The sequence below is a fragment of the Opisthorchis viverrini genome, assembly GCF_000715545.1.
Source record: "Opisthorchis viverrini unplaced genomic scaffold opera_v5_234, whole genome shotgun sequence".
In the NCBI taxonomy this organism is placed as follows: domain Eukaryota; kingdom Metazoa; phylum Platyhelminthes; class Trematoda; order Opisthorchiida; family Opisthorchiidae; genus Opisthorchis; species Opisthorchis viverrini.
Window position 1 is genome coordinate 598,464 of NW_008751892.1, and position 16,833 is coordinate 615,296.

General features: G+C 41.7%; 1 protein-coding gene across 1 annotated transcript in view; it reads right to left on the reverse strand.

Moving 5' to 3' along the window:
- Window positions 1-13,922: 13,922 nt before the first annotated feature.
- The window catches only part of T265_08776 (hypothetical protein), a gene marked incomplete at both ends in the record, with an annotated part of 153,407 nt that continues 150,496 nt past the window's right edge, over window positions 13,923-16,833 (reverse strand). Inside the window, one exon of the mRNA XM_009174668.1 lies at window positions 13,923-14,600. Coding sequence (XP_009172932.1) covers window positions 14,523-14,600 — 78 coding nt within the window. The remainder of the gene's footprint in view (window positions 14,601-16,833) is intronic.

Sequence of the window (16,833 nt, forward strand, 5' to 3'; positions counted from 1 at the left end):
TAATTCAGTCTCAACGATAGCGGTAATAACTACGTCTTGCTTGCACGTAGCTCTCAGTGATACTTACCACAATTGATTACCGAATGAAATGCGAGTAGTAAGATAATTTAATGATATTTTGCACTATGGTTCGTCCCGAATCCTCCTCCAGCCCACCAGTCACCTAGGTGAGCTCAAAACGTCTTGTTATTTTATAGAAAGTAAAATTCCTGGTGAACGTAATTATATCACAGTCAAAATCACCTCCTTCGTCCCCAAAATTAGAAAAAACGGTACCCGTCAACAGAAGCACTACCCAATCCCATCAGATGACGTTAAGAAGAGTTCCAGCAGGCCTCCCCAGAATCAGGTTTTTGTTCAAATGGCAACTTCTAATTCACACACTTATGGGCATCCGCGAGATGTCTCCTAGTAAACAGTTTTTTCTGCTATTTGCTAAGTAGAATCTGTCCCCCAAACTGATATCTATTGGTTTCCTGTTGTCTAAGGTTTTTCGGCCAACGACAAGAGGCTGCACCATGACAATACACTTCCCATCAGAGTGATTACTCCAGCGGTTTAGCTTTAAGGGCACTGAACCATAACGTTTTACATGAAAAAATCAAGCAGTGAGCGGCTTTTTCAAAAGGTTCCATTAATATGGCGAGCACTCACAGCAAATACCATGAACATTTGACGTGATGAAATCAGTTACTTGTAAAGTGCAAGCGTTTGCCGACTAAACATGTGCAAGGAAAAACTCTGCTTCACTACGAAAGCCAGTAAATCAGTCTATTTTTATAAGGTAAAGTGAGACCATGTTTGAAAACACATCCACCGATTCGACATATGGAATATGTTTGAGGACCATTAAAATCAGACGAAATCGCAATCAAGAGCCATCAACCTAAGCGTACCAGAATATTAGAAAACCACGGACGGACTGGGACCAAATCGAAATAGAAGAAAAATCCAGCATTTGTTTACTTACGGCAGTGATGTACTGACATTAAACGCCAAATTTGTCGTCACTGCTGGTACTCATAATGGTCTGGTCAGTTTGAGCCCCTCCTGAAAGTAATCCCTCAGTTCTATATCTGGCTGTGAAGGAATATAAGACATTTTTAGACAAGAAACAATACAAATGGTAGCGTGAAGAGATGTGGGGATTGCCAACCGTGGTTTTGCCCTGCAGGTAAAGACGACCTACGGCGAGAAGTACTGTACAGCTAATTCATCACTTTCAAAGTCATCAGCAGCGCACATCTCAAGGACTATGCGCATAATTAAAGTCGGGACCTCCCTGCTAGTAGCCGAAAAATCAGTCATTCGGAAGCAAACGGCTGATCAGCAATGGGATTGACTTACACTTGTATAAGATTCAGGGCCACTCATCCATCAACCATAGAATCCGCATGATACAGTCAAGTGCTGACAGGCTTCTCGACCTACGACTTCTCACATAGAATTTCACACAGACAATCAGTGGCCATATGATGTGTTCTAGAAGATGAATGGCCTTATGTTCTACGTAAGGGTGAATGAATACCACTGTTGCTGAACCACAAGTGGCCAAACACTAGTGCTCAAATTACCAGGCAGAAGGTCGTTGGTTCGAAACATCCTAGGGTTTTTACGAAACGCTCAATATTGATGAGTCACAATAGGGAGTAAAAAAGCTTTAAGCTTCACAATAAAGATTCTTTGCGTACAGGAGAAATCTCAGTAGCGAGTAAAATGCATCCTGCATCTTGGTCTTTTTACTTGAACATTTTAATTACCGAAACGCTTGATCGAGTTTAGTTCATAATATTGGATTTAAACTGCATTGAATAACGCCTTAAGTCCGAAAACTTCCAACAAGAGACGGTAAATAATCTATATAGGTTTCAAAGAAACCATTATTCTCACGTTTGTGGAAACTCGGTGAGTCCTAGCTGTTAAGATTACTTCTGTAGTTGTCCTTGCAGTACGGGGAATGATCTACGGAGGATTGATATCCATGTTGATAATTTTCGTACATCGTCAAAATATATTGCTCCATAGTTTGAATCTGCTAACATATTAGAAATGCAAAAGTACTGGAGGATACAGGTATTTGTTTGGATACCGGTGAAATCCAAAGCAGTATGTCCACGGCAAATTTACTCTTGGCTCAATAATGTTGTAACATCAATAATCATTTAGATGGACACGATTACTCTGAGGTCAGGACCGGCGAAGTGAATTTATTTTTCTAGGTGATAAGTCCTGAGGAATTAGAGGCATATGTATATTAAGTCGGTTTATCTTCTTTCTTAGATGATGTGGCCGTATGAGAACAAGAACGTTTTCGTGAAAACATCATTACCAGAGATTCGGCTTGGTTCCAAATGAATCTCTCGCGAAACCAAATTTGTTTGTGAATGAGATTATTTTGCTAAAAAGTTTCTTTTTAGTATCTCTTCTGAGAAGTAAATGAGCTGCCCATTAAAACAACCAACCTGACCAAGGAAGTTATAGTTTATCTTCAAGTTTGGTTCCATCCTAGGTGTGTTTATCCCCTTCTTCATTCTTATCATGTATCGCTTTTTTATTTCTGTGTTGCCTGGCTCCTCTACGTTTTGCCTGTGACCCAAGCATTGATCTCCACCAACCCATCAATCACCTTCTGACCTTAATTCTGAGGCCTGGTTCAATGCCGATATGTACGGGCAACCCATCTCATGAACCATGTGACTTGATTTTGTTTAGTGCTAACTTTGACTAGGTTTATCAGTTTCAGCCAGGATAGTTTGACCTGACCCGGTAAGAGGCACATCCGAGAATAGAAGTTTGTAACCCTTGAGCACAGTTCTAGTTTCACCGACAGAACAGCCTAACATCTGGATCTTTGGACTGTTGAATTTCTGCGCGTGACCCAAAGTGATATAACCAGTTCCTGTACGTAATCACCACTACTAAAATCCGACACCTCTGGTGGATTCTGAATGCCCCTCTGGTGTTGGATTATTCGATCCCAGTGACTGGGTGTATCGGGCTACGTCATATCCTCAAGTTAATATTTTGGTCAACAATCATTCTATTCACCTCGTTGAATGTAATGAATGCCCTTTGATATGCAGGTTAAATTTCTTAAACGGAGGCCAGCAAATCTGAGGCGGGCACTGCCAGATAGTGTGTTGGAATGTGCTTTTTCAAAGGAAAGTAGGGACAGCGGATAATCGGATGTAGGTTAGCGTATCAACAGTTAGCTCTACTGCATAGTGAGTACCGTGAATGAACAAACGAGTTTTATCCATTCCACAAAACGTTTTAACATTTAGTGCAAAACGTAACCAAACAGAGACAGCTTCGTATGACCCACTCCATGTCAGCATGAAAAGTGATCGAGCTGCAAACCAAGGTGCTTGATGTAAGGCCACTTGAGATAAATCGCCGGAATTCACACCAAAAAGTGGACCAACAGCCAGTTGAAAAGCGGAACCCAAAATTACGTTATAAGGATGACTGGCTAGTAAGCCAAAATTAACTGATATTTTACAGAGAGACCTGGCGAACAGCCTTCCTCGAGAACATTTGGTCACAAAGCGTCATAGAGCTACGGATGGGGTTGTAATCCATATAACGGCCCTGATCATGAAAAATGCACACGTGTTCTGCAAAATGATCCTTATGGGTTACCAGGAAATTCACTGGTTTACCCTCTAAGGACAAATAGACGGGATATTTTCCGTTCGGTAGAGTCCCAGTCTGTCATCTCAAGCAGGATACCACACTACAGACTACTACGAATAATTGGTCGCAACCAGTATGCCCATTGACACCTGATTGTGCATCAACAGGGTTTCCTAGGATAGTTTCGAGGGCATTCTAATGGCGAAGGAGCGGTAACGGATGACGCCGGTAAATGAAGCTGCTGCTGTCTGTTACACCACCGTGTTCAGACTGACCGATGGCTCGCAGGAAGTCTTTCTGATGGTCTTATTTCCTTGGATCTAGATCGGAGCACGCTTCATCAACCGAGTGTGTTGGGGTTCCCGATACGAAACGTTGGGTCGCGCGCAAGTTTGACGACCCCGTACATCAAGACGAAGAAACGGATTCAAAAGTATACAGTACCATAGACGCAAAAGTAAGCGAAGTTATACAACAAGCCTCACTTGCCCACATTCGTGACATCGACAAATGTACGAGTCTGTCACTGAGCGGCACTGTCAAGGTCCATAAACCAAACAAGGGCGAGTACAATTTTGGGTCGGTAGTGTGGGTTGCAATCGTCGCTTCCGAGACCAGTCTCGTGATTCTGATTGGCTGTGTGATCACACGTAAATCGTGGTGAAGGATGTCAGGCCAAGCTCAGCAAACGGGGCCAGAACATGGCTGGGTAAGCAGGCCCCTGAGAACACATGTTAATACACCACTGTTAGACAACACTGTTGCAGCACGGTGAATGGCGGGTACCGATGAGCAAAACAGGTGCAGACCAAACTACATAGGCAGAATAGGCAAACGAATTTCTACCGATCTATGCAACGCTTTGGGGCATATGGATGGCTTTCTCGTCTGAAATCTTGGGTCCACTAACGAACCTTACAAGTGTTCGGTTTTCACTCAATCAGATGAATATGCAACCTATCAAGAGGAAATTGTGAGTACATATATGTGCTTGTCGTCGGACTATAGCACAGTGGAAAAAACCTTCAATAGATCAGCGGAAGTTCATGGGTTTGAAGCCATACATAAAATGTCTGTTCATGGAACGCCCATATGAACCTCACCTCTCAGACTGTTGAATATACAGTGGATATTTTGCAAACCTATGAAATCATGTCGATTCAGAATAAGCAGTAGCTTTACGCATTCTCTATTGTCCACGAAGTTTATGTTACTCGTATTGCTAACGATGCGATTTATTCGAAGTAGAAAAATTTGCGGACTCGGAACTTTAGTACTTTTATGTGCAACACAGTTCACGTTCTTGCAAGGCACAGTTATGACTGAGCCGTATAACGGTAGTACTTGTTTTCATCGACGGTTAGGTACATAGTCTTTTTGTAGATTGTTCACATAACACTCCAAGCGTTTGGCCTGAGTGGTTCAAGACTTTTGTACTCAGCTAACTCACCTACTTCTCTATCTATGAAAAACCTGCGAATCGAGCACGTTTACACAGAGTACATGTGTACGTTTAAAAACAAAGTTCATTCGACATGGAACCTCATCGGCCATTTGCTTTGGCCTTACTTTCACGATTAACATATGAAAACAGTAGCAGTATAATCTTAGAGGAGAGTGCGTTTCTTTACAGAACGTCCAATTTAGTTCAGGTTTTCAGCTACAAACTTTGCACCGGAATGTAGTGGACATTAGTCTTTTGTGCACTATATTCTTAATCTTCGACAAGGCCTTCTTCCCTCACGGTTGTATGGAAGTTAAGCACCGGCATGTACTTCTGGTCTATGGCTGCCTGGAGGGTGACAGTGACTGCAGCGAGGCGACACCTTTAAGTAGGGGTTTAATGAACGACATTCCACGAGTTGGACTGGACCTGTTCTATTTTCGTAAACATTCTCGCACACTTGCCAAGAAACGGGTCTTGGACGTGGTATAAAAACCATCTGGCGACTTAAGTGAGAGGTTTTCTACTTTACTGTCGTAATCTAAGTGGAAAAAATACCATTAAAGCTAACGTGATCCTCGTCTAACCACTTGCCCTCCAATTGTTTCTTGTGTTCTCTTAATGATACGAATTGGTGGTTGTGTCTAACGAATGGATCCCTCTCCTGTAGCTCTAATGTGATGTGTGGCTTGGTGATAAAAGCCATCCCAGATGCCATGCACTTTAAAAAATAATACAGTTGCGTCATCAGATGAACAATAATTTTCCGGTCAGAGCTTCATACCCTCTCAGTATCACTTTCGATTTGCTTCAAGAAAACCCACCGGCACGATGTTGTAGACGAACAACAAGTTGCACGAAATGTGATGTTGAAAAGTGACCAGTCATTGAGGCTGAAGCCAAGGGTCGTTTGCAGGTCTTCGAGTGCTCAAGTTCTCTAGTGACTCACTAAGGTTAAATATTCCCGAACCTCCGAAGTATGGAACGTCTTTTCCAGGTTATTCAGTGTATGCCGACTGCATAAATCTGTAGTACGCAATACTTATAGATGAGAAAGCAAATGAAATGAAGAATAAAGTGAAAATACTCCATTCCAACTATTGAAGGTCTAATCGGAGCCAGGACATTTACAGTGAAGCTGAACATTTGGCCTTCATTCCCCCGGTTTTGTCAAATCGGAAGCCGGCCAAGCCTAGCACATAAACAACAAACATCAGTCCAAGCCCGCTATGACTTAGACCATCGATTTCTATGAACCATAAATGGAAAATATGAGTGTTCCCGTTTTCACCTAGATACCTCCTACAAACTTGTGCCCAGCTCACCAACGGGGAGTCTTCCTCAATAGCAGAAATTAACGAGAGGTAAATAGGATGACGCTATGCGCAAGGCTACTGGCACTGTATGTGACCAAAAATCTTATTTGGTCTAGTATTATACGCAAAGTTTTATAGTCTTGGATATGGTTGTTGTGTGCATCAGTCCAGGTATTGTCGCCATTTCGCAGGCGTTCAGATTATGCAATCCTGTGGTATTGTGAGACGGAAAAAAAGTATCAAAAAACATGTCTACGTCATGGTAGCAAGTCATCTAATAATTTCCGCCTCCGAAAAAAAATTGTGAAATTACACCATATTTTAGGTATATTTCTAAAGGTCGTTGTGAGAAACATACCATTAAAATTAGGACAGTTTTCATCTTTTAGACAAAATACACCCAAGCTGCTGTGACCCACCAAATTGAGGGTGTATAAATATTTCACAAAACGAGGCTAAAAAATGAAACTCGTATGTGTTTCACAGCAAACCACAATAAGAATTGGTGTGTAACGCCAAGTGGATCTTGTTTGAGGGGCGAGCACGATAGCACAACTCAAAGCGTTTTTCAGTGGAGGCTAGTTGATGGCATCAAAAATACACCCCTTGAAAGGTACTGAATGAATCGTTACTTCTGCTAGCAGCATCTCTCTGAGTCCTACTAAATAAATAAATCGTTCAGCTGTACCATCCTTTTGGTGCCTAGCTGCCATGCCACCAGAAGGAAGCACGGGGACTGGGATACTGTAAGGTTGCCTAAGTCTAGACGCGGGAAGTCGAGAGGCAGATGTCCTGAGTTTTACTGATGAACTGACACTTTCATTCACAGAATATCAGTACGGCAACGGCAGCTTTGCTACAGAGTGCTAATTGCTTTTGTTCCAACCTTCTGTACCGTTTGAGTACTGAAACTATATACCGAAGATAAGGCGATCGAAACGTTTGCACGTTCAGGACTTTCTTCAATAGTCAATCAAAGCAACTACCCGTCAACATCGATCGTCTGGTTCACTACACTCCAATTCCTGGTGGGATCCCAAAAACACTCTGTACTGGTGAAAGGAAGAAGGCCTTCGCTGCGCATTTGTTTATTAGAGAACACCAACTGAACAGTTAGAGACTATTGGACAGAGGAGCAAAACTCTCATATGCATCCTGTTTACTAAAACGGAATATCCATTTTCTCCTTTAACGCGTCTTTCTGAACTTTTCTGGATACTCATTGACTTTTACTAAAATGCAAGCAAATGCTACAAAGCGACTTCACAAACTCCGTAATAGGTCTCTCGTTTCAAGAGAAGCGGAGCTATCACTACACCGGTAGCAAACTCAATCTCTACTCAAACGTCTACGCCACACCATCTCTATTCTCCTGACTTAAAACGAAGTCCCTTAATAAATTCACCTGAAATCATGATCCACCTCAGCGTTCACTGCAGTTTTCACAATTTTGGATGAATTTTTTTGATGGGTAGTCGCTATAGGCCATTTCAACCAGGAGTGCGAAAATAATATACTTCGCATAACGGATATTATAGTGTGACTTCCAGAAAACACTTCACCCGAGCAATGGGTCACTCACTGTCATCCCTAATTTAGTTTAGAACTTTGAACCTCGCATTGGGGACGCAACTCCACTCACATTGTATGAGTTATCAATCCATCCATCGGTACTTTCAACATTGAGAGTGGTTTTAGCTGCACGTGAGTCACACGACATTCTGTAAATAACAGCATTTTGATTTTCGTTGGACTGAGCTGTCGAAAAGCACTCCAAACCATATCTTGATTCATCTACTCAGAGCCATAGGCAAATTATCTCAATCAAGCTGTTAAACTCTGAGGTACATCTGCGTAACATCCTTTCCATTTCTAAGCTCGTTGTGGGCTCTTGGTCATACTGACATTAGTGTTTACCCCACAAGCGTCGTATCCCATGTGACCCCACAAATATGCTTCTTTAAATTGCGTAACGTACGGGAACGAGCCTATTTTCTTATTACTGTTGTAATGTGTATTTGTGGACTGATGTGTCTGTTTGATGTGGTTTTATGTTCTTTCTTATGATGTTCTACTTTTTGCTAACTGCAACCGACCTAGAAATACAGCTACTCAGGAATGACGAACATTTTGACCCGAACTGTGTTCTTGAGATTATCTCTTCTGAAGAGCAGTGTAGACCTCCTGTTATGGTCGGCATTCAACTTGGCGCGAGTATCTGGCAGTTTATATCTTGCAAAGTGAAATGCATGTTTCGTTTTCTATGTAGATGTAATTGCTGTGAAATCTGGAAATCAGGGCCTTAGTCAACTTTCATTTGGTTCTCTAATGCATAACCCAACATGTTAATATCTTATTGTCGTTCTGTGCGAGGTATTATGTAAGTGTCACGCTAACATGCTTGTCGTTAAGTTAGTTGCTTTGTGTTTGAGAACCAATTCAATTTATTGCTGATAAATTCTGCTAAACAACTTAGGGTTTGTCACAGCTTGTGCAATTACAGCCTACTCGAACCTCGAGTAAAATTAATGGATACCGGATAGATAGATCCAAACTTGTTTTATCCTATAGTGGAGATATAAATAAAATATGCAATAATGTAATAACACAGTTTCATTGAACTAAGACATTTCAAGGAGTATATAATGAAATGAGGCAGCTATCGCTCTCATTGAACCCTGATGTCTATTTGGATCTCAGAAACATCTAACAAACTCGGCGCAGATACACTGAAAAGGCTCCAGAAGTGTATGCTGCCCTAGGTCACTCGCGAGTAGCCAATTTCTGTTTCAACAGTAGCTACTGGGTATGCAAAACAAAAAGTGATCTAGTTTCGTGTGGGTTTATGTTGCAAACGGCCTAAGAAATGGGAAGCATGAGCCGAGGGAAAGGAATGTTTTATAGTGCTTTGGAACTGTACGGTTGGGACTTGATAATGTTAAAATTTATATGTGTATCTATATACATATGCTACGCTTTTATATGAAGAATGCTCACTTCGTTTGTTCTTGGCCCCTATAGACCCTTCTGATATGCCTTCCAGTGTTGCGCCATATGATATTTCAGATTGCAGGCTACCCTTCATGCTGTTTGGTAGCTAGCGCTACAGGCTTAATGCCTGAGCTGTCACTTACATGTTTGTCGAATTGCTTAAGTCACCCTGCTACCCATGCTAGACAACCTCTTTGAAATATGAACCATTTGAATTAGTAGGTCCTATACTAACTTAAGGTGTGTTCCATATCTCGGAACGAGTTTTATCATGCCGGATTATCTGGATTGGCTAAGCAAATAAGGGCATATTCGCCCTTTGAATAACTACTTAGTGATTAACAGTGAGGCGTCCTGACGTGGTCCACTGTTCTGCTTGCGACGCCAAGCTAAACTGGTGACATAGAGCTCCGGTTCTACACTTGCGTTGCATCGGAGGACCATATTAAAACTGCTAACCTCTTTCCAAGAATGAAAGATGAACTCATCCCAATCAGTTCACCACCCTATTGAGCGTACTGGTTCAGGTGCTAGTTCATGGGCAAGGTGTTAGTCAACGGAATCGCCTCGACTCTCTGGAAATTCCTAAAAGGCTCTTAGTCAAAATTGTGTACACGATAATCATTACCGCCTGACACATTCTAGTCGAATATTAACCAGGTGTGTCCTGTTTGCGGCATGCTGCCACAGAGGTAACAAGTAGTAATGGGACGTATTTAGTTTACAGTTGGGTTACATCTGTCGAGAATACCTTCACTTAGGCCCTCTGCGTAGATTTTACGTCTAACTAATCGCCGACCAACACTGCCCACAGTGTGTGTGGCCGTTGACTTTCTAAATTCAGCTCACCTCATCGTCGTATTACTTCGGTTACCGGCTTATGCAATTTAATACTTGGCATCAGTATGACGTTTATGCAAAAATACGGTTGTCGATTTAATGCTGGAGAACCATGATGATCTGTTTATCTATGATTGCACAGATATACGTCGTTTCTAAATTGAAATAGTATGGAGTAAGTAAATAGTAACCTTGCTAGTGGATATAAATGCTTATTTTCTCCGAGTGAGTTTGTTGCCTGGATGGGTTCACTGAAATTTCAAGACAGCAGCAGTATATGTTGCTTTTTTTCCAAGTAGTAGTAATATACTCCCCACAACTGACATGTTTCGAACAGTTGAGTATTTACTTGTGCCTGTCGTTGACACCAGATCCAAAGTAGTACTCAAAGTACCAAAAGTAACACCACACATAAGGTTGCTTGGATACATCTCAAAAGCTGAGGAGTTAATCAAGTGAGCGCAACCCTCGAACTTCCTTGGTACTTATGTCTCAAATGATCACCAGTTGGACATATCTTAACGAGTGCTATCGTTTGCGTGCAAAGTTGATTTTGCCGGCAGATTCAACTGGAACCTAGCTAAATCTTTCGTTTTTTGACGGTCGATTTCGTACCAAACGAAATATGTGGTTAACTTGTGCAGCGTTTCCTGCTAAAGCCTTCACAGATAAACGTTGCTGTTGTATTCGTTTGGTTCTGATATTGAAACGAAATCCGCTTGCAAATGAGAGCGCTTATCAGGACTGAAGGCACTGAAATACCTTTCTCCTTAGTACAACTTACCCAAACGGACGGACCATCTACCTAATTTCAAAGTAAAGTCGGTAGACGACCACAACTGGCAAGTAACACAGCAAGGAAGGACATATCGCTACTAACTGTGATGATCAAATAATTCACCATATGCTTGAATCCTGGTTTTACCAATTTTCGCTTTCCAATTAGTTCAGTGTGTAGTATCAGCCCTGTTGCTGCACATTCGCCTAATAGTCTGCACGGTACACTACAGCAAGACAAGGCGGTCATTTACAAGAAGCAGACATACACTATCCTTATGTTAACCTACTCAGCGACACATTCTTTACGAGAAAACGTAGAGTGGTTGTGAGCAGCGTGCAAGAAAGCGGTCCTTCAAAACAGTAGCATAAAATGAAGCGAATGTTCAATGTGGTTCATTATGTAACACATATAGAGATTACTAATCCTACCATAATGAAGGAGCAGAACAGAGACATTCGATGTCAATGGGAGGCCGCTTATTGATATTTCACGATAGTGATGAACCGAAAGAGAAGCATAATGTTTAGTATTGGTGAATCTGTAGGATCGCTGTCCTCATGTTAATGGACTGAGAATAGTTTGCACAAAATTAGAGGTTTTTCTGGGACAAACAGCCAAGAACCGATAAATCGGAGGCGGTGAGAACCATTAGCAAATAAAAAAAACAACCGAGAGTAATATAATGCAATGATTTTTCGTCTCGCAAAGGCATGAGATGCAATGAACACCAAGCACCAAATATATTTGAGGTGAGTGAACCAAGGTTCGCACCACAGCGACTGCAGTTGGGAAAGTAGTAATCGTCAGACCTCCCGGTATAAATAAAGTAGAGAACAACGAGATAATATGTGGAGGACGGTTGCGAATCAGCTGAGTTAGCGCACGTCAGTGTAGGATGTAGGCGGTGAAGTAGGAAGCTTCCACTGACTACAACGCATTTAGTTTCGGAAACTCTTCATTCAAAATTTATCAACCGTAGCACTATAGATCAAGAAAACGTGGCTTAAAAGGAACAACGATTCAGTCCGTTATTTGGGAGAAATCACGTTGACTGACTCTTCGTATGCCTTAGAATTTGATCATTCTGAAAACTTATTCAAGAAACACCTCGACCATCAAAACATTCAACAAGTGCGCGCCAAATTTTCACAAATCGGTTTCTTACGAATTATTTCTAAGCTTTTCCAGTCAGAATATCTGCACTGAAAAATTGATAGTCGCAACCGGTCATTAGAAAATCATGCAAAAAACCTATTTAGACGTTAGTTTTGCCAGAATCACTTTCAAAATGCGAGCCGTTAGCTGACTTGTAAAGATATCATTCGCATTTAGAAATTAAGAGAGCACAATCATGTCACTTTTCCGAACGAATCCGACTGGTGACCAGCCGACAGTGCCGACCTGTTTTCAGGTTATAACAGATACTGGGTTGCTGTGTCCTAAATTTAGCAAAGACGAAGTTTCGCTCAGCCGTTTTTCACGCTATTCAAAGGGTGAACGAGAGTACGGTAAGATTTCGCCGATCGATACTACAATCTTACACCCAAAAGTTCACCACTCTTGATGGATTCAGTTCGCAATTCGAGAATTAAAACGGTTGACGTTCTACTGTGGTTTGAGAATATCGATTGGTTTTAACGTCCTTATTTTAGTATCAGGCTCAGTAAAACTCTGGGGTTTATGCAGGTTAGTTACGGTATTTTAATCATTTTAGCCAGGCGTTTCACCTTTTGAGGTATAAACAGAATTGAGAGCTACTTACATCCACGGGTATTCACTCTTCACGTGCACTTGTCATTAATGAACACCTATGAAACAGTATATGATATAGTTTTGAAACACACTGAGCTCAGTTGTACAACACGGAACCATGACAGGAGTTTAGATTTCGTGAGTGCTTAAATGGGCTGATAGTCACCCACGTCAGCCATATCGTCAGCATCATCCTATGAGAGCTTCAGTGGGGATATGCGGCAAACGACTGGAACACCTATGCTGTACATTAATTGAGTTAAAACCACTTTACTTGGTAAATATACTTCAGTGATTTCGAGTCAGGTGACAAATCCTGTCAGAATTCCTGCTTTTATTCTACAAACGAAATACTACCATCAGCTGGTACACAAACAAAGAAGTAAAAATGGACTCGAAAAAACTAAAGGACCAGCTCATGGTGCCATACCACCGAAAGATATTTCAATGATAATCACGGAAATTCCCACATGGAGGCTACTATATACAACCCCGAAACACACAACGCAGCTCACGGTGGAAGCGTTTTTAGTCACCTTAGCAGTAACGTCCTTTCAAGATAAAACATGTTTGGGAATCTATCTATTGGAAATCAAGTATCTAAACAACCTCGATCTCAATTACATGACATCACGCTTTATTCGACTACCTGATAGAAGGTTAGTAAATGTTGAAATTCCTAACCTCCCACTAAGACTGGTTCTGTAACTAAAACGGCTTTGTGGAAAGTGAGACTTTTTCTCTAAATACGACTATTTTTTCGGTGGGTGGCTTTGTTGCTTGCCGATAACTAAAAATGCATGGCTAAATTTTAGTCAGAAATGCACATTTATCTTTAGATGTTCACATCAAGTGGACATATCATCTATGAAGTAAAACTGCAAGTGCTTTGTTCGTAGTCAGGTTGGGTTGACCAGATTGCAACAAGCATTATTTTATCTGCAAAGGTGCAACAAATCAGAACAAAGAATTCCAGTGGATCGCTTGCTGTTTTTGCCTCTAATTCACTGAATTCTAGTAAGCTTGAACGTTCACGTGATATTAGTATTTCCTAACCACCCGGGAGTTTTCTCAGTCACATGCTGAATTGAGTTGTGCGAAAACGGGAACAAATGTATTAGGAATGGTGAGGTGAGCGCAGCTTTAAGCTGGAGCCCCCAGAGAACAAAGGAGCATTGTCAATGCACGCAACTCACTGTCCTTACTCATATACGCCTACCCTTGTTGAAACAAAAAAAGCATGTGTATGTCCTTCATTTACGTGGAAGGTGCACGGGAACACAGTTGTTGATTTGTTTTTTTTGTTGTGACATCAAAATTTACGACGTAGGCCTATGGTTGGGTATACCACAGTATGTAAAATGCAGCAACATTCAGGCTGACCACTCAGTTGTCGGTTAGGTACAAGAAGGGTTACTTCATTGTGAGTATGGGGATAAGGTTCATACTGCAAAATAAAAGGGAAAGTGCTGATTTGGAAAGATACTGGTAATTCAGGAACGCATTGAGACATTACTGGACAGAAACGGCGTGAAGGTTACAACGGGTGATTTCATTTGGCAAGAGGGATGGAGTCAACTGGGTGCGGGTGTATTTGAGTTGAAGGACGTCACAAGATGGCGGGAATCCAAAATGTAATCCATAATTGTTTTTTTCATGGTTCTGCCAGTCGGTCGTTTGTGCAGTTGTACATACCGGGTGGGTTGGCGGTGAATCACGTTATGCTAAATGTTAAATCGCTTTAACCACTCCAACTTCTGTATCACAAACGGGGCAAGTGTGTTTCACATCTTTGCAACAATTCGTGTAGAACGGAATCAGGAAACACCCCAAAACGCCCCTGTAACAATAGAAAGAATGTGGCATTACTGTCACTTTATGAAGGATTTAATCAAACTGTGCTGCAAGACGCTTTGCTATCTCCAATACCTAGCAAGGTGAAAACTAAAAAGACGTGCTAACAGGAGTTATGCGAGCTCGGAGATGTTGGCCTCTATAAGTGCCATACCAGAATCCTAGAGTACCACACGCTTCTTGAAGCTAGCTCTAGATTTAATATTACTGACAAACTTGTTGATTGGGTTAACATGCGCCGAATTTAAAACGTGCAGTACTTTAATCTTCCAAGACTGAATTTACGCGGTTCATGAATGTCTGACTGTTTCTTTCTCAAAACGATAGTCACACTGCGGTTTCATGCAACATAAAACCACACACAGACAAGCGTGGCCATCACGTTCCACAAATCAACTGTCTTCGCATCATGTCTAGTAGTATGTACCTGATCCGGACCATATCAATTTCTACGTGAACATATAGAAGATTTCAACAGACTGAAGAAGACAGGTTGCACAGATAGTTCATCTTCACTTCACCACTTTTGAAAATGTCTCCAGCATCCCGCTGATAGCTGTTCATTGTCAGATTTGGTCGAGAAAAATGTGCGTATTTCCTAACCTGAGTTTCAAGAAGAGTGGAAAATTTATTAGGGTATTGGTCTGCGGCTGCGAACTGCTGGACATCTCTTGAAAGAACGAAGATTAGTACCCTGTTTCTTGAAAGAAACTAGGCGACAAATTAACGAAATGTGCAGCTTCTTGCTGCAGTAGCCATCGCCATCGTAAGGATACAGAATACCGTTTACTTAGTCACTGAGATACAAGTTAGACATGTCGCTACATGACAAAGTTATGTTCCGGTTAGCTAAATTACCCCAGAGTTCTTGGAAGGTTTTCGTCAATCTCCCGTCAGATGCAAATTTTGAAGCCATAAAAGTTAGTACGTCTCATTTCAGTCACCTTGTTGGATCCGAGATAGGAAAAAGCTACCACGGTCTCTTACGTCAATCCAGGGAATTACGAAGCCAGTTTCAAACACACCACTTAAATCAGCTGCCGGTTGAGGGTCTTGACCGGGTATATTCACTTCCAGAGGAATTGGACGGTTTCGAAATTTATCCTACGGCGACGTCTAACACAACATGGAACGTCCCTGAGTATTATGAAACATAATGAACAATATGTGCCACGACACCGATAAACGGCGCTTTGATCATTTTGATCGCATGGGACGGATAAAAGGGAGGTTATCAGAAGCATATTTGGCACTGTGACCCATGTATATATGCGGGGGGTATCCGTGCGAAACTAACAGTCTTTCATGCCAGGTGTGCCAGTGGTTAGAGCTCTGATCAATACAGTCTCCTCGTCCCGCGTATTAAGAGTTGGAACATAGATAATGGTCTGCTAGTAAGGAAATGCAATGCACTTGCATTTCTCGCTTGGCGTTTAAGCCAAACGTCCTCATCTAAGTTTGAGCTCCTTGCCTGCATCTCGATCCGGGTACACCCATAGCTTTCACAACCAGCTATAACATTATTCCACCTCAGCTGTCTATTGGTGTCTTGGGGCGGGTTGACTTACTTCCTGGCGAGAAGCCAAAACAAACTACTACTGACAGATCTCTCCGTTATTTTTTCAGTGCTCGTTCTTCTTACTTCTCTCACCTCCTTTCTAATAGTCTCGTTTTATGTTGGTCTATAGGAAGTGTCGATCCTACTTTTCTTACGATACTTGTGTGTCAGTCAGCTCTGACTATTTTGGGCACCTCGGGATCAATCTTTAAGCCTGAACGCCTGTTCATGTTACTGTGTTTATTGAATAATCAAGATGACATGCTGATTTATTCATATACTGAAGTCATTTGAAGTGCTTGGAGGGTGCTCTATTAGAAACCAGAATTGAACACCCAAACACAATCTCACAATCTCACAATCTCACAATCCTTCTCTGCACTCATCAATGTAAGTCTGAAACGACAATATGGGAGTACAACAAAACTGAACGTTATCCGTTTGCCCTATTTACTCTTGTCCGCGCTGACTGCGGCGATAAAAACGACATTTTTCAAGGTGCGTGATGTGCCGTGAAGCGGCAAGCTGAAACTCAGATAAGTTGTAGTCATCCTGGATTCGAATGCACAACTGAGAAGAATTAAGGCATCTAAGACTAAACTAAACGGTGGTATTCGATTGGTCCCAGAATAAACGGACACCAGAGGACGACTACTTCAGC